The sequence below is a fragment of the Schistocerca americana genome, chromosome 3 (genome assembly GCF_021461395.2).
Source record: "Schistocerca americana isolate TAMUIC-IGC-003095 chromosome 3, iqSchAmer2.1, whole genome shotgun sequence".
Classification (NCBI taxonomy): Eukaryota; Metazoa; Arthropoda; class Insecta; order Orthoptera; family Acrididae; genus Schistocerca; species Schistocerca americana.
Window position 1 is genome coordinate 309,270,951 of NC_060121.1, and position 27,666 is coordinate 309,298,616.

At 45.1% G+C, this 27,666-nt stretch overlaps 1 protein-coding gene across 4 annotated transcripts in view; it reads left to right on the forward strand.

Moving 5' to 3' along the window:
* Positions 1–27,666, forward strand: part of LOC124605112 (ecdysone-inducible protein E75) — a 469,227-nt gene that overhangs the window by 407,640 nt on the left and 33,921 nt on the right. For 3 of the 4 annotated variants that reach the window (XM_047136567.1, XM_047136570.1, XM_047136569.1), the window contains exon 2: positions 17,771–17,859. In XM_047136567.1, coding sequence (XP_046992523.1) covers positions 17,771–17,859 — 89 coding nt within the window. Of the gene's footprint in view, positions 1–14,227; positions 14,539–17,770; positions 17,860–27,666 lie in introns of those variants that run through there. The other variant, XM_047136568.1, reaches the window with a different exon arrangement.

Below are 27,666 nucleotides of genomic sequence, written 5' to 3' on the forward strand. Positions count from 1 at the left end.
GATATGTGAACACAAAATAAGCAGTCTTGTATATGCGGATGACTTAGTTGTGATGGCAGATTCGATTGAAAGTTTGCAGAGTAATATTTCAGAGCTAGATCAGAAATGTAAGGACTATGGTATGAAGATTAGCATCTCCAAAACGAAAGTAATGTCAGTGGGAAAGAAATATAAACGGATTGAGTGCCAAATAGGAGGAACAAAGTTAGAACAGGTGGACGGTTTCAAGTACTTAGGATGCATATTCTCACAGGATGGCAACATAGTGAAAGAACTGGAAGCGAGGTGTAGCAAAGCTAATGCAGTGAGCGCTCAGCTACGATCTACTCTCTTCTGCAAGAAGGAAGTCAGTACCAAGACTAAGTTATCTGTGCACCGTTCAATCTTTCGACCAACTTTGTTGTATGGGAGCGAAAGCTGGGTGGATTCAGGTTACCTTATCAATAAGGTTGAGTTTACGGATATGAAAGTAGCTAGGATGATTGCAGGTACTAGTAGATGGGAACAATGGCAGGAGGGTGTCCACAATGAGGAAATCAAAGAAAAACTGGGAATGAACTCTATAGATATAGCAGTCAGGGCGAACAGGCTTAGATGGTGGGGTCATGTTACACGCATGGGAGAAGCAAGGTTACCCAAGAGACTCATGGGTTCAGCAGTAGAGGGTAGGAGGAGTCAGGGCAGACCAAGGAGAAGGTACCTGGATTCGGTTAAGAATGATTTTGAAGTAATAGGTTTAACATCAGAAGAGGCACCAATGTTAGCACTGAATAGGGGATCATGGAGGAATTTTATAAGGGGGCTATGCTCCAGACTGAACGCTGAAAGGCATAATCAGTCTTAAATGATGATGATGATGATGATGTATGATGATGATGATAACAATAACATTTCAGGATCAACCCCTATATTGTGTGCATACTGCAATAAGCTGTTCCCTCACTGATGTTGAGCAACAGTATTTGGCTCAGTTACTTTGTGAGTTTTCAATTTTAGTTTGGATATTAGGTATCGATTGACAAGATTAGGGGAGAGGAATAAAATAGAAGAAGAATGGGTGGCTTTGAGAGATGAAATAGTGAAGGCAGCAGAGGATCAAGTAGGTAAAAAGATGAGGGCTAGTAGAAATCATTGGGTAACAGAATATATATTAAATTTAATTGATGAAAGGAGAAAATGTAAAAATTCAGTAAATGAAGCAGGCAAAAAGGAATACAAATGTCTCAAAAATGAGACCGACAGGAAGTGCAAAATGGCTAAGCAGGGATGGCTAGAGGACAAATGTAAGGATGTAGAGGCGAATATCACTAGGGGGTAAGATAGATACTGCCTACAGGAGAATTAAAGAGACCTTTGGAGAAAAGAGAACCACTTGCATGAATATTAAGAGCTCAGTTGGAAATCCAGTTCTAAGCAAAGAAGGGAAAGCAGAAAGGTGAAAGGAGTGTATAGAGGGTCTGTACAAGGGTGATGATGTACTTGAGGACAGTATTATGGAAATGGAAGCGGATGTAGATGAAGATGAAATGGGAGATATGGTACTGCATGAAGAGTTTGACAGAGCACTGAGAGACCCGAGTCGAAACAAGGCCCCGGGAGTAGACAACATCTCATTAGAACTACTGATAGCCTTGGGAGAGCCAGCCCTGACAAAACTCTACCATCTAGTGAGCAAGATGTATGAGACAGGCGAAATACCTTCAGACTTCAAGAAGAATATAATAATTCCAATCTCAAAGAAAGCAGGTGTTGACAGATGTGAAAATTACCGAACTATCAGTTTAATAAGCCACGGCTGCAAAATACTAACACAAATTCTTTAGATTCCGTAGAAATGTTGGAACATGTGAGGCAATACTGACCCTACGAATTATCTTAGAAAATAGGTTAAGGAAAGGCAAACCTACGTTTCTAGCATTTGTAGACTTAGAGAAAGCTTTTGACAATGTTGACTGGAATACTCTCTTTCAAATTCTGAAGGTGGCAGGGGTAAAATACAGTGAGCGAAAGGCTATTTACAATTTGTACAGAAACCAGATGGCAGTTACAAGAGTGGAGGGGCATGAAAGGGAAGCAGTGGTCGGGAAGGGAGTGAGACAGGGTTGTAGCCTCTCCCCGATGTTATTCAATCTGTATATTGAGCAAGCATTAAAGGAAACAAAAGAAAAATTTGGAGTAGGAATTAAAATCCATGGAGAAGAAATAAAAACTTTGAGGTTCGCCGATGACATTGTAATTCTGTCAGACACAGCAAAGGACTTGGAAGAGCAGCTGAACAGAATGGACAGCGTCTTGAAAGGAGGATGTAAGATGAACATCTACAAAAGCAAAACTAGGATAATGAAATGTAGTCGAATTAAATCGGGTTATGCTGAGGGTATTAGATTAGGAAATGAGACTGTTAAAGTAGTAAATGAGTTTTGCTATTTGGGGAACAAAATAACTGATGATGGTTCAAGTAGAGAGGATATAAAATGTAGACTGGCAATGGCAAGGAAAGAGTTTCTGAATAACAGAAATTTGTTAACATCAAGTATAGATTTAAGTGTCAGGAAGTCGTTTCTGAAAGTATTTGTATGGAGTGTGGCCATGTATGAAAGTGAAACGTGGACGATAAATAGTTTGGACAAGAAGAGAATAGAAGCTTTCGAAATGTGGTGCTACAGAAGAATGCTGAAGATTAGATGGGTAGATGACATAACTAATGAGGAGATATTGAATAGAATTAGGGAGAAGAGAAATTTTGTCGCACACCTTGGCTAGAAGAAAGGGTCAGTTTGTAGGACATGTTCTGATGCATCAAGGGATCACAAATTTAGTATTGGAGGGCAGTGTGGAGGGTAAAAATTCTAGAGGGAGACCAAGAGATGAATACACTAAGCAGACTCGGAAGGATGTAGGTTGCAGTAGTTACTGGGAGATGATGAAGCTTGCACAGGATAGAGTAGCATGGAGAGCTACATCAAACCAGTCTCAGGACTGAAGACCACAACAACAACAACAGTTTGATAAAGTACAGAATCACCGGGTTGCGTTTTCGCTACATATCGTGTGTAAAGTCCCGCGTGTGGCTTTTATATATTTTATTTTAAAATGTGTTGACTTGTGCAATGCTGACCACAGAACCTTAGACTAAGTTTGTGGAAACATACAAGGTGTTCGAAAATTCCCGTTACAAGCTAGTAGGACTTGCAGCGTACACAATATCTTGAACAAGAACTCATATCTGGACTCGTACAGTTTCCGTTCTACTACGATTTTAATTCAGATGCTTAACTCATCTACTTCTACTCGAGGAACTGAATTAGGCGTGACGCAGTACAGTTATTAGGTAACAATTCGAAAGGAAACTTAACGAAACATCCATTTGCCACTTAAGCATACAATACGTACAGAAGAGTACTGACGCATTACAACAGTGGCTCGATGTAGCGACCACCAACGTCGTTACAGACATTGTATCTACGAAGCATGTCCCGGTACACAGTCTCCATCCCAACTGGCGTCTCTTTAACTTTTAGTGGGTGTTGTGTGATGTCCTTAGGTTAGTTAGGTTTAAGTAGTTCTAAGTTCTAGGGGACTGATGACCATAGATGTTAAGTCCCATAGTGCTCAGAGCCATTTTTTAACTTTTAGTGCAGCGGCCAGAACTCGCGCCAGCAGATCTTCCTCTGTCTCTACGGGAGTCTCGTAAATTCGTAAACTAAACTGCGTACGACACCACAGGAAATGGTCCATATGAGTTGAATGTGGCGATCGCTGCGGCCACGCAGTTGGATCACTTCGGCCTACCCATCTGTCCCTCATCAGATATGGACGCGTTACATACCTGAATTGAAACAATCGGAATGGAAATGGTGCGTTTCTGGGAGTGGATCCCTGCTCAAAATATTATGTACTCACTCCCCTCTACAAGTCCTGCAAGCTTGTACATTGCGGTGTAAAAGAGGAAAATATGTAAGACGTTTGAAGTTTAAGAAGAAAGGATTAGATTAATGATTTGCTAGCTAGCCTGTTGGCTATTTCTACCAGCAATAGGTAATCATGAGGCGTTTGAATTCAACCCCATAAAAGAAATAATTGTCGAGAAGGGACTAATTTAGGAAATATTTTCGGTAGCAATGAATTGATTTAAAGTGGCACGTCCGGCTTACTGAAAACAGTTTATAAATTGGCCTCGCATGAATGTTCCATGAAAAGGTATATAGGGCTACGTTTGGTAGTAAAATGAGGCTTCCTACATTTCTGGAACTCATCTGAATAAGTTTGTAGATGTTTTTAAAATCGAAAATCCTTCCTTCGACCCTACAGAGGGTTAATTTTTTTTCAGTGCATGAATTTACAATGAATGTGCTAGGGGTACGCCGCGCGGGATAAGCCGAGCGGTCAAAGGCGCTGCAGTCATGGACTGTGCGGCTGGTCCCGGCGGAGGTTCGAGTGTGTTTGTGTGTTTGTCCTTAGGATAATTGAGGTTAAGTAGTGTGTAAGCATAGGGACTGATGGCCTTAGCAGTTAAGTCTCGTAAGATTTCACACACATTTGAACATTTTTGTTAGGGGTACGATCATCGTGACTGTGCGGTAATGATGGGAACACAAGTCAATCCTGAACTGTAAAGAAACTAATCCTTCTGGACCAAACTGATACCTTCTCATTTCGGAAAAATCTCAGGCATTACTTTCTAAATTCTCGTATATCAACGAAGTATTGAATCGCTGGTGATGCTGTAACCGAAAACTTGATGACACGATTGCCATAAAAACGTTAACCCAGAGACTACAGGAGAAATGGTGGCAAAGTAGAAAAATGACAGCTGTCCACCCAGTGATATTTTTATGACAACACGCTCTCTTATATGGGTCTGTGATGAATATTCAAGTAATGTATTCGAAATAAAAAAAAAATTTGTAATAGTTTCAGATACAATACACGTACGAGACGAATCATCGTTATTACGATTATGCTTCTGGTAGGTGCGTCATCATTATGACGTCGAGTATAGCACCTCAGATTGGTTCTACTAGGACTGGAAGATACTTTTGTCAGGATAAAAAGCCCAATCCTCCATAAATGACAATAGCTGCCGTGTGTGCAGATGCGACGGAGCGGGTGCATTCAGCCGGCAGGTTTTGCGTCCGGTTTGTGTACCACGGGGGTAAGTGACTCTCGGTGACCCCGAGCCGAAGGCGGCCGAATGCTGCCGAAGGCGCCCGACGCTAGCCGACACGGTCAGCAACCTCGTCCACGCTCGGCTTCGCTTCGCCTCACCTCGCAGGCCGCAAGTCGAACCGCACGTAAAAGTGAAGCCAGCCACCAGCCACCAATGCACTTCTGATCCACTTTGCACCAAGAGGCAGATCTTCGGACGGGCTACACACTGTTCGCAGCTTGCCAAATAGTGTACCAACTCTGCCTGCTTGACTCTGACCTTTCACAAGTTCTGTAGCCCTTTACTACACTCATTGTCAGTTAAATTTTGCTTATCTTGATTCTGTCCACTCTAAATTTTACAAAGTGTGTACAGTTACTTTGTGAAAAATAATGCAACAGTAAAAGTAGTTGAAACTGAAGAAACGCCACTGAGCACTGTAGCGTTCCGTATTTTTCAGTTTCATATCGCTCTGTTATATCATACACACTGTGAAAGTATTCATATATGTTCCTGTGCGTATTTTTGGACTGCCTTTAATATTATGTGAAGAGGTGTAACACTGTACTCACAAAGTCGTGTACAAAACAAGATTCGTGATCCACTCACATTAATGAAGTCGACCTCATGATGGAGGCAAAATATTCCGAAATGCATCGCGAAATTGTGAATTGAAAGTCCAAAATACTCTGAAATCCATCGCAAAATTGTGAATTAAAAATGCTTTTTTAGGTATTTGTGAATTTTTGACGATATCTATAACGCTCACCATTATAACTAACCTAAAATGCTCGTATTTGAGGTATGAAAATCCGTTCCGTAAACTGAGATGTCCCCGAAAATTCCGATACTTGTCGACTGCAGGCCTCAGAAATCATTCTGTGAATTCTACAGGCTACGCAGTTGATCATCCACATTGCCTTAACGCAGTGTCATACTTATCAGTTCAACATAAATACGGCAGATTTCGTAACTATAGTAGCTTCACCTCCAGAAATAACCTTAAGGCGTTGGTACTTCCCCATACCGCAGAAAAGCGTTAAGATTACAGTGGTATTTGAAACAGGAAAGTATGTCGCAGACCTGTATCAGATTTTATAACATGGAATGCAGGCTTACTAGCCATAATAAGCAAAGAATTTGTTGTATATGTTACACAAAAATCTGACCTGTAATCGTGGTGAATGAACGTAACAAGAACAGGAATGTCAAATTTCATGTATACCAGCTTATCTGAATTACAGCTCGAAGACGAAGATACATGGTTTTTTGAGTGTTCTTTATCCATTCTTTGCCATCCAATCTTTCTCTTAATGGTGTCTCCCACCTGCCTTTCCACTGTCCCCTCCTTGGCGTTTTCACACAGTGTTTGAGCCAAGGCTTTTTAATACTACAGAATAATCTCAGGTGGCAGGTCTTACATAAGATTGCGTCTCTCATGTTTTTCTTTTGTTTTCGTGCCGTTGTTGGTCAGGGCCAAGCACTACGTGATCACATGCTAAAGGCATTCAGATGTAAAAATGAATGCACCCAATTTACCTTGCATGGCGAACACCATTCGTGAGTCATCTGCTTAAAATTTTTTAAAGTCAAACACATATCAGTTGGGATCTCTAGAGCAGGGTACACTTTTTTCTTCGCATCTCAATAGCAGCCCTCTGTCATGCACCATGCATTTGCTTGCAGAATATATATGTAGGTGTAGATAGATGTAGAATATACTAGTTTATTTGTTATAGACTCATGCGATGTCTAATGGGAACAACGGAATCGGAATTAGAATATATTTTAGAAAGAAACGTATTCTGTCTTGTCTTCTCATAATTCAGTAACGCAGGGAGTGAAATCTTGCCGCCTCGTTTCTGTCATTGGGAAGAAGCAGCAGGAGTGTCTTTTTGGTTGCTGAGTGCTTTATTACTGTGGAGGCATATGGAAGGAAACAGAGGAGGAAAATGTATAACTGAACCTAATGTGCTTGATTAATCCTTCCATTAAATGCAGCTAAGAGTTAGATAGCTTTAGTATTATATATTGAGAACTTGTGACAAATTTTATCGCGAATACCTTATGTCTCTCTCCATCATCTGAGTTAAACTCGACAGAAAAGAAATGACGAGCCACAGCACATGTTTACTAAGCAATACGTGCCCTCTCATCTTTTTTTGTGTGGAGGTAGTATGTCTTTCTTTATGAGCATGTGGCTGTCTTCCATTATGGATACTTGCCCCACAATTTTCAGTCACTCATTAGTGACCTTTTTGTTTCCACAAAACGTCTTACCGTCGGACTAGTATTGCTATCTATATCTCCTACACTCTTGATTTCGTATGAATTTCATTTTCGTGGTCCCTAGGCCCAATTTTCCTGTTATTTTAAATATCACCTGTACTAAGGTGGCAATTACATGTCACTTCCTACTCCTGCTGGCCATCAAACACTCAGTCCTATGGCTACGTGACATCAGAGAAGACATCTGCAAAAATTTCACGCGCCACGAAGGGGCACCGTGACCCTGAAAATTTCTGCCGTGAAAGCGACAGGGAGGATGTCTGAGGGCTGCCGCCTCGCTCTCCTTTGTGCGACCCTGCCAGAAAGGGGTGGACGCCCTCTGGGACGTTCACCCCGGCCCACGATTTCCCCCGCCTTTGTGGAGCGCTCCAAGGCCGACACCCCCGTTGAGTCGTTTCCGTCGCTTCGGTGTCCACCCCTCGGGAAACGCGCCACGAACCCGTACAGGAATATACCTACGGCCCGCGGAAAACGAACAATAGCCCAGCCGCATCTGCCGCACCGATTTCGTTTTCGTATCCCGTGTGAGCTCCTCCATCTGCCTTACAACCCTTCTCTGCAGGGGTCATACCGCCAGTGGAAGAAACAAATAAAGACAGAGACACCTTTCGCCAACTGTAGTGGTACACGAAATTACTGCACTAGCAAAGCCCTTGAGTTAGAATTGGACGCTTGTGCAGCCACCACTGTATATCTTGCGTAAAGAACTTGAGAATAAATTTAAACAGTTTTTCTTACCTCGCTCAAAAGGCGAATGTAATAAGACAAATTCGCTAATACTGGTACGAAATGTCTTCCTGAATGCAATGTACCGGGTGATCAAAAAGTCAGTATAAATTTGAAAACTTAATAAACCACGGAATAATGTAGATAGAGAGGTAAAAATTGACACACATGCATGGAATGACATGGGGTTTTATTAGAACCAAAAAATAACCCATATTGCTAGACGCGTGAAAGATCTCCTGCGCGCGTCGTTTGGTGATGATCGTGTGCTCAGCCGCCACTTTCTTCATGCTTGGCCTCCCAGGTCCCCAGTCCTCAGTCCATGTGATTATTGGCTTTGGGGTTACCTGAAGTCGCAAGTGTATCGTGATCGACCGACATCTCTAGGGATACTGAAAGACAACATCCGACGCCAGTGCCTCACCATAACTCCGGACATGCTCTACAGTGCTGTTCACAACATTATTCCTCGACTATAGCTATTGTTGAGGAATGATGGTGGACATATTGAGCATTTCCTGTAAAGAACATCATCTTTGCTTTGTCTTACTTTGTTATGCTAATTATTGCTATTCTGATCAGATGAAGCGCCATCTGGCGGACATTTTTTGAACGTTCGTATTTTTTTGGTTCTAATAAAACCCCATGTCATTCCAAGCATGTGTGTCAATTTGTACCTCTCCATCTACATTATTCCGCGATTTATTCACTTTTCAAATTTATACTGACTTTTTGATCACCCGGTACACTGGATTGCGGTGTAGTGTCTATATATACTCGTATACGTGAACAACAACCTGCTTTTACCTGTGAGTAAATCGACATATTTTTTCATAGCATCGTTGATCTCTCCCTGATGCGAGTTTATTGACTCGTCGCTTGATAGCAGTGGTATATCACTTTTCTCTTTCCACACTCATAAGTTCAATGCGGATAGTTAGAGGAAGTTTAAATCTTTTCCTTAACAGGTGTAGTGTTGTAAAGAATGTTAATAGCAGATTCTCTTGACCCTATAGATATACAATGCTTTTTAGTACACAATTTCACAAATATTTTGTCGAGTTAAAATCTTTCTGTTATAGTAGCGGGTAATTTGTACGGAAACTGCTTCCACACGATTTATAATACTCTTAAAACTTTTTATTCGCTCATTAATCAGTTTGCGAGTCATCTCATAGAAAATATTCTCAAGAACTTCGTCTACCATGACGTGCTGGAGAGATATGCCTCTGAATTTTTAATGTGAAAACTATTAAAGCTTTTTAAATAAAACAGACGTTATTACCATTTTGCGTCTTTGTTCTTCATGTCTAAATATTTGCATCTCAACATAGTGACGCTGGCGAAGAACAGATTTCACCCAACAAGTGACCAGTTTGTTGTTGCCGCCATTGTGGAATGTTTGACTTAGTTGACTGAGGCACAGCCTCACCTCTGTTTGCACCGTTTCGTCCCCATCAAAGTGAAGTCCTTGAAGGTCTCTTTAAGTTTTGGAAACAGATGAAAATGGAACGGAGGCAACGCGAGACTGATCCGTGGCAGTGAAACCAAGGCATCGGACTGTTCGAGATGCCGCATCGCTCGTGTGCAGTCTGGCACTGGCATGCCGCAGGAGAGGTTTCCCCGTGTGTCGATGAACCCGTCGAGCTGGAAACTCGATTACAGGACACCGTTTCTCGCGTTACACACCGCCATGTTACACGCTACAGTTCGGAGCCCTCTACCGGCAGAAGAAAAATAAAATTCTGGAATCTTAATAATATGTTTGTTTTATTTACAAAAAAAACTTCAGGAGTTCCCGCATAAAAAATTCGGAGCCATTGCTTTTCATCGCACTCTCGTAACTAATCGCTGGGAAGATGGCGCTATTGAAAATACAGGACTCATATAGATTCAACCGTATTATACATATCAGTAAAAGATAGCGTTATTGTTAGGTTATTTACACATCACGTAATCCATAAAATCGTCCCTACACAAACAAAAAAAAGGAAGAGAACGGTGTGGACTAACGAAGCGTATTGCTGGTAAGTCAGACAAAAGCTGGTGACTAAATTTAACAAACGTAATAGCGCAGATCGAGAAAAACAACTCTTTGTAATCGATATGAACAGATAAGTCGCAGTGAGAGCTTTATCATGAGTTTGCCCTCGTTCTGGCACAAGGGATAACGGCGCCAGACGTCAACTACAGTGACAGGCCCACCACACTCATGGTTACCGGCGACAAGGCGATCACCGCCGCCGCGGTCAACGAACTCGTTTCAAGGAATGAGTGAGCGTCCTCGCGACACACGAAGCGCCGTGGAGAGCAGACAAAAGGCGCCCAGCCGTCTGCCGCTTTGTAAACTGCTACTGATAAACGCCAAGATGGTGCGCAATACTTCGAGCACGTGAACGAAGGCAGATTAGGATTTAACGTCCCGTCGACATAGATGTCATTAGAGAACAAGCAAACACTCGCAATGTTTGAAGCAAGAGGAAGGAAATGAGTCGTGCCCTTTCAAAGGAACCATCCCCGTATTTGCCTTTAGCGATTTAGAGAAATAGCGGAAAAGGTAAATCTGTATGGTCGACGAGTACAGTATGGTAACCACTGTGCCACCTCCATCGATTTGGAGTACGTGAAGTGCGGCGGAGAGACCTGCAAGAAACGATAGGACAGAAAATACGTATATGGACAGAATTTACCAGGAGATGGAACCGTTCAAAAAGATGTCCAACATAGCATCCAGGAATACTTCGCTCTTGGGAGAAAAGGCAGAATAGAGTTTGAGTACAAATTTTTCAGAAAGTTTGATGTATTAGACATGCAGGAAAAAAAAGAAAGAAAAAACATGGACAAGGAACGAAAATCAGTCAGAAGACTAGTTATTTCTGCCATCGCCGGCCGGTGTGGTCGAGCGGTTCTAGGCGCTTCAATTTGGAAACGCGCGACCGCTACGGTCGCTGGTTCGAATCCTGCCTCGGGTATGGATGTGTGTGATGTCCTTAGGTTAAATAGGTTTCAGTAGTTCTAAGTTCTAGGGGACTGATGACCTCCGATGTTAAGTCCCAGCCGGCCGCGGTGGTCTCGCGGTTCTAGGCGCGCAGTCCGGAACCGTGCGACTGCTACGGTCGCAGGTTCGAATCCTGCTTCGGGCATGGATGTGTGTGATGTCCTTAGGTTAGTTAGGTTTAAGTAGTTCTAAGTTCTAGGGGACTGACGACCACAGCTGTTAAGTCCCATAGTGCTCAGACCTATTTGAACCATTTGTTAAGTCCCATAGTGCTCAGAGCCATTTGAACCATTTTTTCTGCCATAAAGTCTTCAGCTGGTTTGATACACGTATCTCTTTCTGTCGCTATTCGCTTCATTTCAGCACGACTGCTGTGTCCTACATGATTATCACAGATTCTCTTTATATATTCATACCTATGCCTGTCTTCTACGGTCCCTTCAAATACAGTTTACAGCAGCGACTTATGTCGTAATATGTGCCCCACCATTCTAACTCTGCGATTAATTCATCAGGTCGTCGAGACGTTGCAGCGTGCCTTCATGTCTTATTCGACCAATCCGCGTGGCCTGCAAATGTTTTGAGTAACAACATATTTCAGTGGCTTCTAATTGTTTCTATTCTTTCTAGCTCTCCACCATTAGAACCTTACAAACCTCGATTCCATGAATCTTCTTCTGGCTCCAAGAATTGTACTGTTGGATGTTAGTGTCCTTTCCGTTGCTCAGTATTTGCTATCATGTTTTTCTTGCACTGTCCGTCTTTATGTATTCTATTTCAGAGACAGCAGAAGTTAATTGCAGTCTTCAAGAGTTAAAAAGAAATCCGTTTTTTTCTCCAATTAATTCTCTCTGTTCCTCGATAACTTTCTCTCTTGCTTTTGGTTTTTCCCACTTTCTGATAATTACATTTCCAAAAGATCTTTGCATTTTCTGATCTTATAAGACGCAGTATTTCCAGAGTTCTCCATGAGTTGTTAACCTCTACATGCTTCTAAACTTCTAGTGACCTCCTGGGTATAAAAAAGTATCCACAATACTGTATCATTTGGGAAAAAAGTGAGACTTCGTTGTGGAGGTAGTTATTGTCTTTTGTCGATGATGCACTTCACATTTTCCATGCTTAAAAGGAATCCGATAAATTTCGGTTACACGTTAAATCACATACTAAATACTTAGGGAATACAATTACCTGTAACTTAAACTGGAACGATCACATAGATAAAGTTGTGGGGAAAGCAAACCGAAGACTGCGATTTATTGGCAGAACACTTAGAAAACGTAACAGGTCTAATAAGGAAACAGCTTACACAACACTCGTCCGCCCTCTTCTGGAGTATTGCTGTTTCGGGTGATATCCGCATCGGATAGGGATGACGGAAGACATAGAAAAAGTTCAGAGTAGAGGAGCTCGTTTTGTATTATCGCGAAACAGGAAAGAGAATGTCACGGATATGATATACGAATCGGGGTGACATTCATTAAAACAAAGGCGTTTTTTCGCTACAGCACAACCTTCTCTAGCAATTTCAATCACCAACTTTCTCATCAGAGTGTGAAAAGATTTTGTTGACGCTCACCTACACAGCGAAGAACGATCACCATAATAAAAATGGAGAAATCAGAGCTCGGAAGAAAAGATTTAAGTTTTCGTTTTTCCCACGCTCTGTTCGAGAGTGGAACAGTACAAAAGTAGCAAGAAGGTGGTTCGATAAGCCCTCTGCCAGTTGCTTAATTGTGAACTGATGAGTAATCATGTACACGTAGATGTAGACTCAGCTACAGGAAATGTTTTGTACGAGTGTGGTTAACAGGTATCAGTCGATTAGCCATTGTCTGAGAAAGCATTACTTTGGACCATCTAATGTCACTTACAGTTGTTCTGACGACGGCCAGCCGGTTAACGATACAAAACGTTTTCTGCGATTGTGTCAAAGAAAACGTTAAGGGTACATTCAGTGCTGTCACTTATTGCAGTGGTAACTTCCTGAGAGAATATCTAACTCTCACAGTTTGCTGCTGAAAGAATGAAAGCATCCTAGTGACCTCTCGGGCGAACGCGAGAGGTTAATCACCTGCCTTGTTCCCAGCCTTTATTCAGAGTGAGAATCTTACGTTGTAGATTTATGTGCTACCTGAAGGACTGCACACCGGTGGCTGCGCGGCTTTGTGTAACCACGGCAACAAGAGTTCATCGTCCTCAATGTAATGAGATACACCACTCGCCCGAAGGACCTCATCACACATGGATTCTCTTAGGTTTACTCCGGGAAAAAATTCAACGTTTATACAACACATTTTCTGAGCCATTTCGCGGCTGCGGAAATGCCTTCACATTACGCCGAACTCGCTGAATAGGCTTAAGGTGGGAGGAGGTTGGGCGAATAGCCAAATCGGTCAGAGGTTAATAGCACTTTCTTTTTTAAACAGCGATCGTTACGTAACGATTGAGTACAGTCGATGTCTTTAATAGAAGGGCTGGTGCATGGAAGTCAAATGAGAAGGAGAGCAGATTTCGACTTCCGTCGCGGTGGCAGGTGGGGTTCGATGACCCGCGCAGCGGCCTGCTGATAACGGTGAGGCGATAAGTGATGTAAATAGTTCTGGGAGAGCGCGCCAGTGAAAGGAGCGGCGTGGTGAGCCTCGCCGCGCATGCGCAGTGCGCTCTCGGTCCGCCCGGCCGGGGCGTTCGCCGCTCCGGCGGGTGGCCTTGGCCGCTTCCAGTCTGGGTAATTCAGTCAAGGTTCGGGGGCGTTGAACTACCCCGGTGTGTGGCCGGCCGAAGCCCCCTGCGTCTCCCGCGGAGGGGTGGCGCGCTCGGCCCGCGGGGTGGGGGGCAGAGCGTGCCGGTGGTGGGGGGCCGCCGGCAGCCAATCGCGGGCCGCGCCCGGCGCCGCGGCGCGCGCCATTGGCCGCCGCGCTATTGTTTGTCAATGACCTCCGCGCCGGCGAGCTGCCGAAAAAAGGAATAAGCGGGCGCGGTGGGCGCGCAGGTTTTCTGCGAGGTCCCTTCCCCTTCCCCACTACCGCGGGCGGCACTGGCCGTTTACCAACAAGGCTGCCGTCGCCCTTCAGGTGTGGTGCGTGCGCGGCGCTGCTGCGACTTTCACTCTCCGCGTGGCAGTCGTGCGGTGCGGTCGTTCCCGAACAGTGTGTCCGCGTGTGTGAAGTGCCAGTGGCTCGCCTTGCCCTCAGCAGTCGTGTGCGCGGGACCGTGCCGAGCGGAGCGGACGCGATGATTCTGTCCGACGGCAGCGTCGGCTGCCCGCCGGGCGCCGCCTACGACGCGCCGGTGTCTTCTGCGTCGCCCGCCTCCGCTATGCTCGTCGACATGGACGCGGCCGCGGTCGGCCGGCGAGAGCCGGAGCTGCACATAGGTAAAGCGCGCCCGCCCGCTCTCTCACTTTCCACCTGCCGCCGCCGCCTCAACCTTTCACCGGCCTCTCACTTTTCTTCCAGGCGACTCTCTCCCTCTCTCCACACGTTTCTTACACCGCTCCACACCTGTCGATGATTGTAACTGTTGCAAGTGCAGTAATCTTCGTTCGAGGACGCTTAACATAGCGTTTTGCGACAACACGGCATACCTCTGAAGCCTGTCTTAGTTGTACCGCATTCGTAGTCCGTGTTAAACTGTATGCCACTGGCTTCGTAAGTCAGCTCAAAGTATCGGAGGAAACCGACGGCGTGCAACTTCCAACAGCACAATGTCTAGTTAAGCACTTTGATGTTCAAACCAACGTTCAGGTTTGATAATCCTTTTTTACCGCAAATAATTATTTTAAAGCCTTCCTGATAGTATCTGCGCTCCAGATGTTACAACGTTATCATCCTCTAGACCGGTTGAGACTTCCATTATCTCTGCACTTATAGAGTCCTTCGCTATAATAGGAATTTTCCCGTTATTGCCTAATACGATTAAAGAAGCAGCAAAAAGAAATATTCTGTGCAGGTGGTGTCCCTCATCGTCCTTACTATTTAAGAAGAAAATCATATTTTTCAAATCCACTAATAACATCCGATTATTCACTACCTATTTCGTTCACCTGATCATCTTGAGGTATCATAAAATTCTTTACGTTGCCGTGTAGGCAGCTGTAAGTAATTTTAAGATACCTCAATACGATCAGATGATCAAGCAGGTAATAAAAGAGCGGCAGCCCTGGGCGGTTTTGAAATATGACTTTTTACAAATACCAGAAATTAAGTGACATTTAAATTCTTGATATCAGTATAAAACAAGAAATATCCATAATGATATAACAATGTTTAGGGCTTTTTGAAGGACAGCATCCAACATTGAAAGAAACTCTAAACTGTAGACTTCTCTGTGTCCAGTGGGGTTGACATTCCTATTCTTACGCACTAGCCCAACAGCAACATCAAACACGACTAGAAGATACACTGTAAGTTACTACATTTCTTTGTTTTGCGCGAGATAACGTCCTCCTTGTCCTCGCGAGGCGCCCGCGCCGTAATCCCTGACAAGTCGGTGACCTTGGCAAGTGGTCGTTGACAGCAAAGAGACCCGCATTCGAGAAGTCCTTGAAAAACTGCGATGGCGCTTCAGTCTTTGTTCCCTCGTGACGGTTCGAACGAACTTATCCGGGTCAGAGATTAGATAAGCACTTTGCTCGCTTTCTGTGTCAGAGGAGGCTGCGAGAAATTGCGACGCTGCCGTGCCATTGTCCCTGGCCTGGAGAGTTCAACGACCGCATGAGCAAGCAACCCTTTCATTGTTATCAGGTATGAGAACGCTGTGACGCAAAGAGTGAATGCTGGGACTCGCAGTGACTCACGCGTTACTTTCTCCTACACTTTATCTAATCGGGCTATGTAATCACTACAATAAGCATGCTGCGATTTTGTTTCGTCTTTGTAAATGTATTTTTTTTTAATACATTTAGCAAGAAATGGTTCAAATGGCACTGAGCACTATGCGACTTAACTTCTGAGGTCATCAGTCGCCTAGAACTTAGAACTAATTAAACCTAACTAACCTAAGGACATCACACACATCCATGCCCGAGGCCGGATTCGAACCTGCGACCGTAGCGGTCGCTCGGTTCCAGACTGTAGCACCTAGAACCGCACGGCACTCCGGCCGGCTACATTTAGCAGAAATCGTAATTTTTTTTGTTGGAGACGCACTGGCTGGCTCTGATGGGATTTAACATCTATGGTCATCAGTCCCATAGAACTTAGAACTACTTAAACCTAACTAACCTAAGGACAGCACACAACACCCAGTCATCACGAGGCAGAGAAAATCCCTGACCCCGCCGGGAATCGAACCCGGGAACCCGGGCGTGGGAAGCGAGAACGCTACCGCACGACCACGAGCTGCGGACAGACGCACTATTCTGTGGGTGTTAGGAAGGGTATTTGGTTGCAGAGAGAGCTATCAAGCTTGGAGGAATAGCTACATGATATGAAGTCTATTAAGATGATGGTCTATGAAAAGTCTGGCTGCGAAGTTATTGCATGTGGAGGTCCAAGATAAGGGACTGATCGAATCGTATCTACGTCTGAGGCAGTTAGTTGGGTCAACTTCTTCTACGGGTTGCGTCAAGTTGTCCAAAGTACAACTTTTCGAAGCCTCCTCTTCTCCAAGTTGACGATTAGTACTGTTGTACATTTCCAACCTGACTACCTGACGAAGGCCATCTTCAGTAGCTTACGAAACGTTGAAGTATTTTGTTCTGTGAAGCAGCCATATATCAAAAGAAACGGTTCAAATGGCTCTGAGCATTATGGGACTTAACATCTATGGTCATCAGTCCCCTAGAACTTAGAACTACTTAAACCTAACTAAGCTAAGGACATCACACACATCCACGCCCGAGGCAGGATTCGAACCTGCGACCGTAGCGGCCACGTGGTTCCAGACTGAAGCGCGCAGAACCGCACAGCCTCCAAAGAAATGTTATTCGATTTGTTCCAAGTGATTTTGGGAAACCTTAACATTAATTATCGTAGATCAGTACTGATCTGTGATGATGAACTGTGTCGGCTTGGGCGGCGAAGGAGACTAGCTCACTGTAGTGACAATGCTTCAGCTTCTTGAGCCCTTTAGAACACGAGAGGGACTTTTGAGCAGTGCATGGCTGTAAGCTGTAGGGCTGTAAAACAGCCACGGGTTCGATACTCAGTCAGTCCAGGGACTGAACACTTATCACTTCTTTCGCCTCTGGCAGTTTTTATTAAGGTGAAAAATACTTTAAACTGGTAGTCTCCTTATAACTAGCTGGTTAAGTCAGTCCATAGCTCGGAAGAAGCCAATGGCATACCAGTAAGACCATGCTTAGTAAGGCACTGTAGTGATGTATTTCAACCTTCGGTTTAACGGCAGCATCACCATTGTAGCCAAATGTGATCGAAGGAGAGTTTTTGAAGTTACTTCTCACTCTGAAGGTCAGATAGATTGGGAGGGAAGAAGTCTCTGCATACTCTATCACGTTGTATTGTACTCACCTCGCTGTGCTCGAGTTGGCCGCTCTCCTTTGTTCGAGTGCGGTCGCCCTCGAACTGACATTTTGAGTGTGTGTATGTGACTAGAGGCCGTAGTATCGCAAGTGCGTGACGCCGGCGTGTTCTGGGCTGTTGCAGAGTTCGACGGGACGACGGTGCTGTGCCGTGTGTGCGGCGACAAGGCGTCCGGCTTCCACTATGGTGTGCACTCCTGCGAAGGCTGCAAGGTGAGTGTCCGCGCCGCTGGCCTTCACCGCCGGCCTTCAGGGCTGTCCGTTCCTGCTCACCTCGCCTGTCGCGCCGCCACGGCCGTCGCGCCGCGCCGCGCCGCACCCCGGCACCCGCAGCATTCCTTCCTCAACTCCTCCTTTATTCTCTCAATCGCTAAAATTCTCTCTCTTCAATCTTCCCTTTCATTTCTCACAATCTTCGAATTCTGCAGTATGTTATTAGAAGCACATTATCTTGGGTGGAGATTCACTGACTCCTCCTTTATTCTTTCAATCGCTAAAATTCTCCCTCTTCAACCTTCCCTTTCATTTCTCACAATCTTCGATTTCTGCAGTAAGTTATTAGCAGCATATTATCTTGGGTGGAGATTCACTGACTCCTCCTTTATTCTTTCAATCGCTAAAATTCTCCCTCTTCAATCTTCCCTTTCATTTCTCACAATCTTCGATTTCTGCAGTAAGTTATTAGCAGCATGGAGATTCACTGACAGACGCAAGAGTAACTGCACTGTGTTGGGACTGCTGCCGTCCGTATTTTATATTAATAACCTAGTTGACAATATTAACAGTAACGCCACACTTTCAGCAGACCACTCATCTCTACATAATAAAGCACTGTCTGAAGAAAAAGATTTCAGACTGATGCAAAGACTGGCAACTTGCTTTAAATGTTGACAAATTTATAACTGTGTATTTCAGAAAACGAAAAACAGTACTGTCCTTTGAGTACAATTTCAGTGACTTGAAGAAAATAGACTCCCAACAGTCATAATGTTTTTTAGCTACCAGTTTCGCTGTCTCACTGGCACCATCTTCAGGCTTCCACAGACGAAACTATATAAGTCATCTAGTCGTCTTAATATAGTGACCACAATCTCCAAATGGTTTCCGTAGACTTCTTCTCGACGGACGTGGACGCTTCACACCTATAACAGCAACTGTCAGCCGGAGAGAGGTGTGAAGGATCCACGTCCGTCGAGAAGAAACCTACGGAAACCATTTGGAGATTGTGGTCATTGTACTAAGACGACTAGATGACTTACCTAGTTTCGTCTGTGGAAACCTGAAGATGGTGCCAATCAGGCACCTAAACTTGGAGCTTGACGAAATTGTTAAATAAAATTACGGCTGTTAGTATCTATTTTCTTAAAATCATCGAGTAGCCGTAGTCCCATTCCACCACAGTTGAATTACAGAAACAATATCAATGAGTCACAACTGAGATCAAAGCGTCTGGTAGTAACAATTTTTGTGAATATGAAATGGAGCAATCACATAGGCTCAGCCGTACCTTAGCAAGAGTTAGACATCGCTTGATTGGTAGCGTACTCGTAAAGTGTGGACCGAGTAATGGGAATTCATGTCCACCTATTATGCAGGAGTTTATTCATTTTCATACCAAATGCTGCAGTACGTTTTTTGCAGTCTTCAGAATGTCGGAAAAAAATCTGATATTGTAAACTATAAGACATGAATGAAAGAAGTTACTGATGATGGCAAAAATGTGCTGAAAACATGTTTGGACATGAAAATGAACACTTGCTTCCATAATAGGTGGAACTGAATTTCCGTAATTTACAAAGAAGAAAAATGAAAACACCTTGGTGTCGGAGAAATCCCCCACCTGAAAGTGGCTTAGATATGAAAAAGTGTTTTGAATCAAGACGGTCCTCAAAGCCCGTACTGACAAACGTTTGACAACGGGAGAATTTCGAAAAAACTCGATAGCGTGTGACAGACTATGTAAATAAACGCCTCTCGCTTCCCGTTCGTATATATCCTCTCCTCATTCAGTAGAGTCACTAAGCCCCAGATATCGTTTCCCATCTTGAGATGACTATATAATTCGTCTGATTAGTCTCATTTGGGCTTCAGATTATACTGCTAGTAGGTAAAGCTGTGTGGGACGGACGGTGATGGCTGGAATTCGCATTCCGGTGTGGTTTCGGGCAGAGGGCGAGTTCGTGTAGAGTGTCTGCGCAGGCGGCGACTGGCCGGCGGGAGATGAGCTGCGGTCGTCGGCCCGGACGCGTCCTTGCAGAGGTCATCCCACCCCGAGTGCGCGAGCGCCCTCGCTCCATCTCCCGTCGTGGTCACGGACAGCAAACGGAACACGCGACAACTCAGTACTTCTAATTGTTGCCTCGAAACACTGCTCTCTGTGTTTAACTCTGTGGACGTCAGAAAAATCATTATCGTGTGATAGAGCTCCGGCTTACTACTCTGACTGTCCAGGGACGAATTTCCAGTGCTGGAAACTCAACGCGCTGCTCTGTTACCAACGTTCGGAGCCAGTAACGAACAAATATCTCTCTTGATCATTCGCACCTTTCATATTTTAACACCCGACAGGTGATACGTTGAAGCCACTGCATGTATTGCCGTCCGGGTGTGATTGTGCTACTAATACACTGTACTGGGATAAACAAGTATCATTTCTGGACATCCTTCCCTGCTACAAAATGGTTTAAATGGCTCTCAGGACTATGGGACTTAACTTCTGAGGTCATCAATCGCCTAGAACTTATAACTACTTAAGCCTAACTGACCTAAGGACATCACACACATCCATGCCCGAGGCAGGATTCGAACCTGCGACCGTAGCGGTCGCGCGGTTCCAGACTGTAGCGCCTAGAACCGCTTGGCCACTCCGGCCGGCTTCCCTGCTACAAAAGAAAAAGAAATTCCCACTTTCGACCATTTACTGTGACCTTACACCGTGATAAGGTTTGTAAAATTCGAGAATATCAGTGGCACTGAACGAGCAACTTCTCATTGACATATTGCTGCACTCCGCCAGAAAAAGTAGCGCACGACCACTGACACGAGAATGCTGCGAACCTGCGTGCTTGTCAGATAAATTCATTTGGTAGTGGTGACCTTCAGAGTAGACCCCTTTGAGCCCATGTAAGTCTATATTGGTTGCTTCCACTACGTAGTACACTGCTGCAGAATTAAAACTTTCTCGGTGTTGTAAAGGACAGCACTTGACAACGATTGAGGAGCACCCGCCAGGAAGTTCGAGGATATTTAACCACTGTAAACATCCGAAAGCTCGAGAAAATTTTATGAGTTTATATTGCCGTAGTATCATATACCTGCATCGTGTCTTCGGCGAGGCTGCGCAGGGTGATGGTGACTTGCCTAAAGCAAACTGCCTGTCCGTTGCCGCTGCGCTAATATTAATGGAACTTTCCGCAGCGTAAAGACACGGTTCGACGTCGAAAAACAAATAGTTCCTGAGCGATACTACTAGCTTTGAAGCTATTGCGTAAAGTAAGTCTCCCGGTCTACTTCGGTTTCAACCAGCAGGCGAAGCTAGTTTTTTTCTTTCCATAACAGTGTATGCTTTCGGGAGTTTCATAATGTAATTTCGACTTATAAGGTGAGTGTACTGCGGCAGTTTCAACAGCATTTTTTAAATACTGTTTCTATTCCATCGCAGGACGCCTCTTCGTGGCTTCTCTGATCTCACTTTGAAGCTGCTTTTTGAACTGCGCGAATAATACGAGCTAACCATCTACGTACGCCACATGCCGTGCAACGAGCGCAGGTCTCACGGAGATTCACGTTGCGCGGGCGGCTCACCTGTTGCGTCACTGGAGAAAGCAGAGCCAACGGCCTGCCGGCCGGAGAAAGTCGTTACGTCACGCTCGCCACCAACATTTCTTCCTTCCTTCCCGCTCGCTGCGCTTCGGCCGAAACTGTGTCAAGTAAAGCATCCCTGGCTATCCCAAGGCTGTTCACTATCACACCGCTATACTTCCGTGTCTCCCCAAAATATGTTTACGCTGTTTGCAAAGCAGCTACAGTGCAAGACTGGACTTGCTCTCGGCATCCTTAACGTAACTGTGCGAGCTCGGTATTCTAGTGGGTAAATGGTGGATTACAAATGCGTAGTCTCCGAACGGTCGTAGAATTTTTTCTGACTTGTTGCTTCGTTAACTTGAAAAATCCCAAATTTGACCCTCGTTAATGTATAGTTCTGCCTGTAAGCGGTCATACCACGTCCGTCAGGTTCAAACCAACCTTCGAGTTGAGGACAGATTTCCTTATGTGTATCAGCAGAGCAGTTTTGGGTGCGCCTTTACATTTTGCGTTTCTGGAGCAGATAGTTTCAGGGTTATAATACAGCGTATGAGCTGCTAAGCTGTCGCGGACCCGGAAGACAACGCGAGCGGCTTTGGGCGGTCGTTTGCCTTGTAGCGGCCCTGGGAAAGGACGGACCGGCGCGTCGAGCGCAAAACCGCCGTCGGCCTCGGCTTTGTTACGAAATTCCTTCGGGAAAATTGCGGGACACTTCACATCCATTCAAATACGTACAAAATAATAAATTACTCCTACCAAAACCACCTTTCAAACTGCGTTTTTATACTGCATACGCCAATTCGAATGAATGTGTCGTGCATCAGCTTTGTAAAACCTGCTACACGTTATTTAGAAACAATAGAAGTTCGAATAGAGAGAGATATTGCAGTGGTCAACAGATTGAAGTCAGATCACCAATCCGCCGAGTTTCCAATCTCCCGTGGATAGTCTAAATAGGCAAATGCCTCGTATGGTGTCTTTGATTTGCTTCCCCAACCTTCACTAATGCAGACTTGTGCTGCGTCTCTGCTGACCTCATCGTATTTTACTCACAGGTTTAGTATCCCAGGGAGTTCCAATACCTTAGTATGCGCAATAGATAGAACTAATTACTTTACATCGCAGGTGCCACAGTCGTACAAAATGTATACTACGACAACAGCCGGCCGGTGTGGCCGAGCAGTTCCAGGAGTTTCAGTCTGGAACCGCGCGACCGCTGCGGTCGCAAATTCGAATCCTGCCTCGGGCATGGATGTGTGTGATGTCCTTAGGTTAGTTACGTTTAAGTAGTTCTAAGTTCTAGGGGATTCATGACCTCAGATGTTAAGTTCCATAGTGCTCAGAGCCATCTGAACCATTTGAGTACCACAACCCGCCATACGCTGAGCAGTTTTGGTGTCTGATCACACGAGCCATCTACCGCTTGACAGCGACATCGCTGCTGGAACACGCCAGTAAAGGAAAATGATCAATAATTACAGACATTTCAGGGACAGAAGTAATTAGTAGCAGGTGCGCACGAACAGTCCTTTTAATACCTGCACAGAATACGACATCGTGATTTCTTTCTGTGTCACTAAAAGTAGCGACACAGTCTCTCCATTTATATATTAGACAAATGACGTGTCTTGCTACAGAAGGAACGTGGGCCGCAGTGCATTCATACTATAGGCGAGGTACGATACTCCGAAGGAAACTTAATAGAAACTACGCACTACAGTTTTATTTCTATCCTACACACATTAAACGTTTCATGACTGGCTAGGAAAAATTTCAAGTATTGCTGTTTCTTGTCGTGTGTCCTTACGTGAGTGACTACACTGCATCAAATTTTCTCGGCAGCCTCCGGCTGTTACCTGAATCGTCAATACTCGAGTCTTCCTAAGGCTGTGCACGTTACCGTTATTCAGATTTCAATCGTAAATTCTTCACTAATTACAATAACACTGTGTGTGTCAAATACAAATACGTATCTCCAATGTTTCAAAGTAAACTGGTATACATCACCGGCAAGCAAGCGCGCATGGTAGTTACGGAGTTCCATTGTCGAAACTGGACGCGCGTTTGTGTCCACTGAGGACGATAGCGAAGGTGTCGCCAAAGGCTGTACAAATATTCTGGAGAAACCTCCTCCCTAACGTGTGCAGCCGTGTATTACGTACTAAGGGCATCGTGGGGTCGATAAGAACTGCATCTCGTCCTAAGAAACGAGACTCTGGGAGTGACGAATATTTTGACCACTCGCTCTGCAACTGGCGAGGTGTCTTGCGAGTCTTCAGAGAGCTCGTATTCCCCGACAGAGAGAAACTGACGGAGCGAGAGGGGCGCGAGTGGTCGGTTGGTGCGGGAGTGGGCGGCTGGCAGCGGCGGATACAGTGCAGCTATTTGTGGCGCGGCCAGTCGGCGAGTCGGGCAGGCGTCTTTGTGCGGCCCTCGGCCCCCGGTGGGTGAGTGACCTTGGCACAGCGACCTTGTATCGGTCCGTGGACCGGCCGGGACCCCTGCCGCGGCGCTGCCCCCAGCCCCACGCAACACCGGCTGCGCGCCTCCCCCGCCCTCGCATTCGCGAGTTCACCCCTCTGTCCGCAGCTGCAGTTGCGCACGTACACGCAGAATCGAGCGTCGTGTGTGCCTGCGCCACTTGACCGCTCGGCTTGGCTCTGAATCCTACATATAAACCCTGCGGAAGGCATTTCGTAACAATATTAGCTGTTTTCTGTCCTGCCCCAATCGCATGTTCAGTAAGGATGCGTGCCCTATAAAGCTATCGTGTGTAGAATGCACTCAGGCCCATGTTCGTCTGTAGCAAGACACGCTACGTGTACAATGGTGACAGGATACTTGTCTTACTCGGTATTCTGTGATCTAAATTTAGCCACTCCCTACAAAGCAGATGCACATCTCAGCAGGTAGTGCTCATTGCATCGTCTCAAATCATCTGCTGTATCGGAAAATATTCTCTCCCTGGATTCCGCGACCATTGTCACCTACACACAAAAGGCGCAAAGTTTACGGCCTCTCTTGTCTTCCCCGAGGCTTACTCCGCGGAAGACAATTGTTTCCTAAGCCGCTTCATTACGTGCAATGAGACATGGCTCTTTCATTTCATACCTGCAACAAAGAGATCGTCTGTGGAATGGAGACACACCTTCTTACCTCCGCAGAAGGAATGCAAAGTTACGCCATCTGCAGGGAAGGTAATGACCACTTTTTTCTTCGGCTGTGAGGGAGTTGTGTAGACATAGTTTGTGGCAAATAGCACAAATGATGCCAGTTCGTACCGTGAAACACTGACGTCGTAAAGAACAAGAGGCGTGGAATATCTACCAAAGGCATTGTTCTTCTGCACGAAAATGAAACACTCCACATGACTTTTGCTTCATTACTTTCGATGAGAAGTTTCGAAACCTCTGCCGTACAGTTCCATCCTTTCGGCAAGCCGAAAGAAGATCTGAGGGGAAAGAGATTTTCCAACCACGAGGACGTTCACACAGCTGTTCTCGAACGGCTCCGTGACCAAGGAGCAGATTTATGTCGTTTAGGAATTGAGCAAGTGACTGAAATTTCCCACTATAAGTGCAGCATACAATAAAAATAACTGTGCCTGCTGTAATACTGTGTAACGCCACTTTCTGAAGTCCCATCGTAGATTTCAAGCTGCAGCAAAGACGCCAGAAGCAGTATCTTCCATTATGGGTGACTGACAGAAAAAAAGGAAAGAAATCCAAACGAATCGTTCGTGAATATGGAAAAGCGAGATGATTCTGGTAACTTTTGAAAAACTTCCATACGCCAGGGACAATATCTCACTATTTAAGTTTAAAACGTTCATTAAATTGTAATCGTCACAACACATGATGCCATCAATAATTCGTGTGAAATCCGGGTATGTAAGCAGTATGAACAAGTTCATATTTCTGTGCAGTAGCGCCATGACTCCGTCTATTTTTTTCTCTGCTTAGCTGGATAATGAAGTCTAAGACGACAACGAAGGTTTCTTATTTCTTTATAATACCTCCCAATGGTACCCCAGCTAACAGCTAAATCGAACAGGGAAGTTTCATTGAATGTCGCGGTGGATGGAAATTTGAGTCAAAGTTCCTAATCTAAATGACCACGCACACACAAATAAAACTGAGTGTAGGTGATCAAAGCATTATAATTTTTCAATCATGTGCTACTCAGTTCACTCACGCACAGCTCCATCTCTACTAACTACTTGCCCCTACATACACTATGAAAATATCGAACTACAACAAACTTTTTGCTAGGATAGTGAACTTCGAAAGGATTTCTCTGCCGAGATCCGTATCAGTAAGCTTCTTCTCGAAATGAGCGAGCTTCAACCGTCTGAACGATCCACAGTAAATCTTTCGGCATATCTCAGCGCTGGGAGGCAGATAGCGAACAGGTGATAAGCCATTTGCACTTGTTGCACGTCTTTGGGTTGGGAACAGCGCAGAATCGTGCTCGCCAGCCCACTTGAGGCTGTCCCGTGCAAGTAGGCGGGCTCCGCGGTGTTTACTCATGTGGTGAGCATGCGCAGAGCGCCAGGGCCAGAGGAGGAGGGGGGTGGGGGGAGGTAGGCTTCCGGGCCGATGCTCCCGCGGCCTTGCGCCGGTCATGCACCCCGCGCCACGGCGCCCCCTCCACCCGGCGCTCAGCCCCCACCCCTCCCCTCCCCTGCGCCCGTCCATCTGCCCGCGCGCCTATCAGACGTCGGCCCAGAGGCAAGGTGACCCACAGCCCGGTATCTGCCGGGGTCACTGACCCACCCACACGGCTGCTGCTCAGCGCGGAATGCGCTGCGGTGACGTACGGTTGTTCACACCGCCTCCCACCTCCGCTCCGGTACGAGATACCAGATGACGTCCCCACGCGGACGCTCACAGCAGCCTCACGTCCGGTCGTAAAATATTCAGCTCATCCTCATAGTTGACCGAGAGATGCACTCATCTCGACGCACCATGTTAATACTCTGGAGCAATATTACTCACTCTGGCCTTGTGATGACTCTGTAGAGATGGTGGGGAAGGGGAGAACACACTTTGAACATTACAGCCAAACTACACGAAGCGAACACTAAAAAGCAAAGTTCTGTTGGCAGTTTCACTGCTCGAATATAAAGCCAGCTGCGTGCCCAGAACGTGACTTCGCTGAGCAGAGCAGAGTAGCTTACGTCGACGCCGTTTCAGAGGTACATTCTTTATACAACACGCGCAAAGGCGGTTCCTACACATTAATAGCGTCATTATCTCCACCTTGCGCATGAATGCTGGCGGTAAACATTTCCATCGTGCCATTCACTCTCCCGATTCTTTTAGCCTTTCAGATAGACGCTAAGCCCTTTCAAGGGGGTATTTTCGTCATCGTGCTTTTTAATGTTACATTAGTTTCACATTGTGTCTTGCAGTGTTATTTTGAAGACAAATTCTTCAGAAAGATAGATGCCATAAATCGAATGAAATCATTGCATGTAAAGATATGAAAATAATTGCCCACTTTAAACGCGGCGTATAGATAGTGTACACGTTCACATTACTCTTGAATTTAGAGAAATATTTGCAGTTAAATTAACTGAGAACTGATGGTAGTGAATGATTTGCTGTCAGTGCCAGTTACTTGCTAAAATGTCTACATTGCTATTAATTTACTGCTAGATTTTCAGTATGCCTTACATGAAAACAAGTAATAAAAATTTCAGTAACCTCGCTGTGAACACTTGCTTGATTCAGAATTGGGAGAAAGGACGTAATCAAAACAATGTTCTTGCTTTGGTTAACGACAGTAGTTAGAGTTTAGATATTAGCTCGAGATTTTCAGCCAACAGCATAGGGAAGGGTTCAAAAAACAGGACAGACTTGGTGAAGCAAGTCGTTTTTCGGGAAACTCGAGCACAAATCTGTGCCAATTACTTAAGTCAAAGAACGCTATACGTGTCTGGGAAGAAAACAGAATTCTTAGTTTCAGTTTGTCATTGCTATTGTAAGGGCGGTTGAGGCAACAACGTACTGTACGCATGATTGCTTAAACCATAAATTTCGATTAGGAATAGATTAGGAAATTTTCAGTATATTATAATCTACAGAATTTAACAACAGAAGGTCTCAATCAAAAGAAACTCTGACCTTCACTGCCATGCTACCAGTGTCGTCAACGTACACAGGGGTGTAAGCAAGAAATTTCAAAACTGAAAAAAATCAGAAGAGTAGTCAG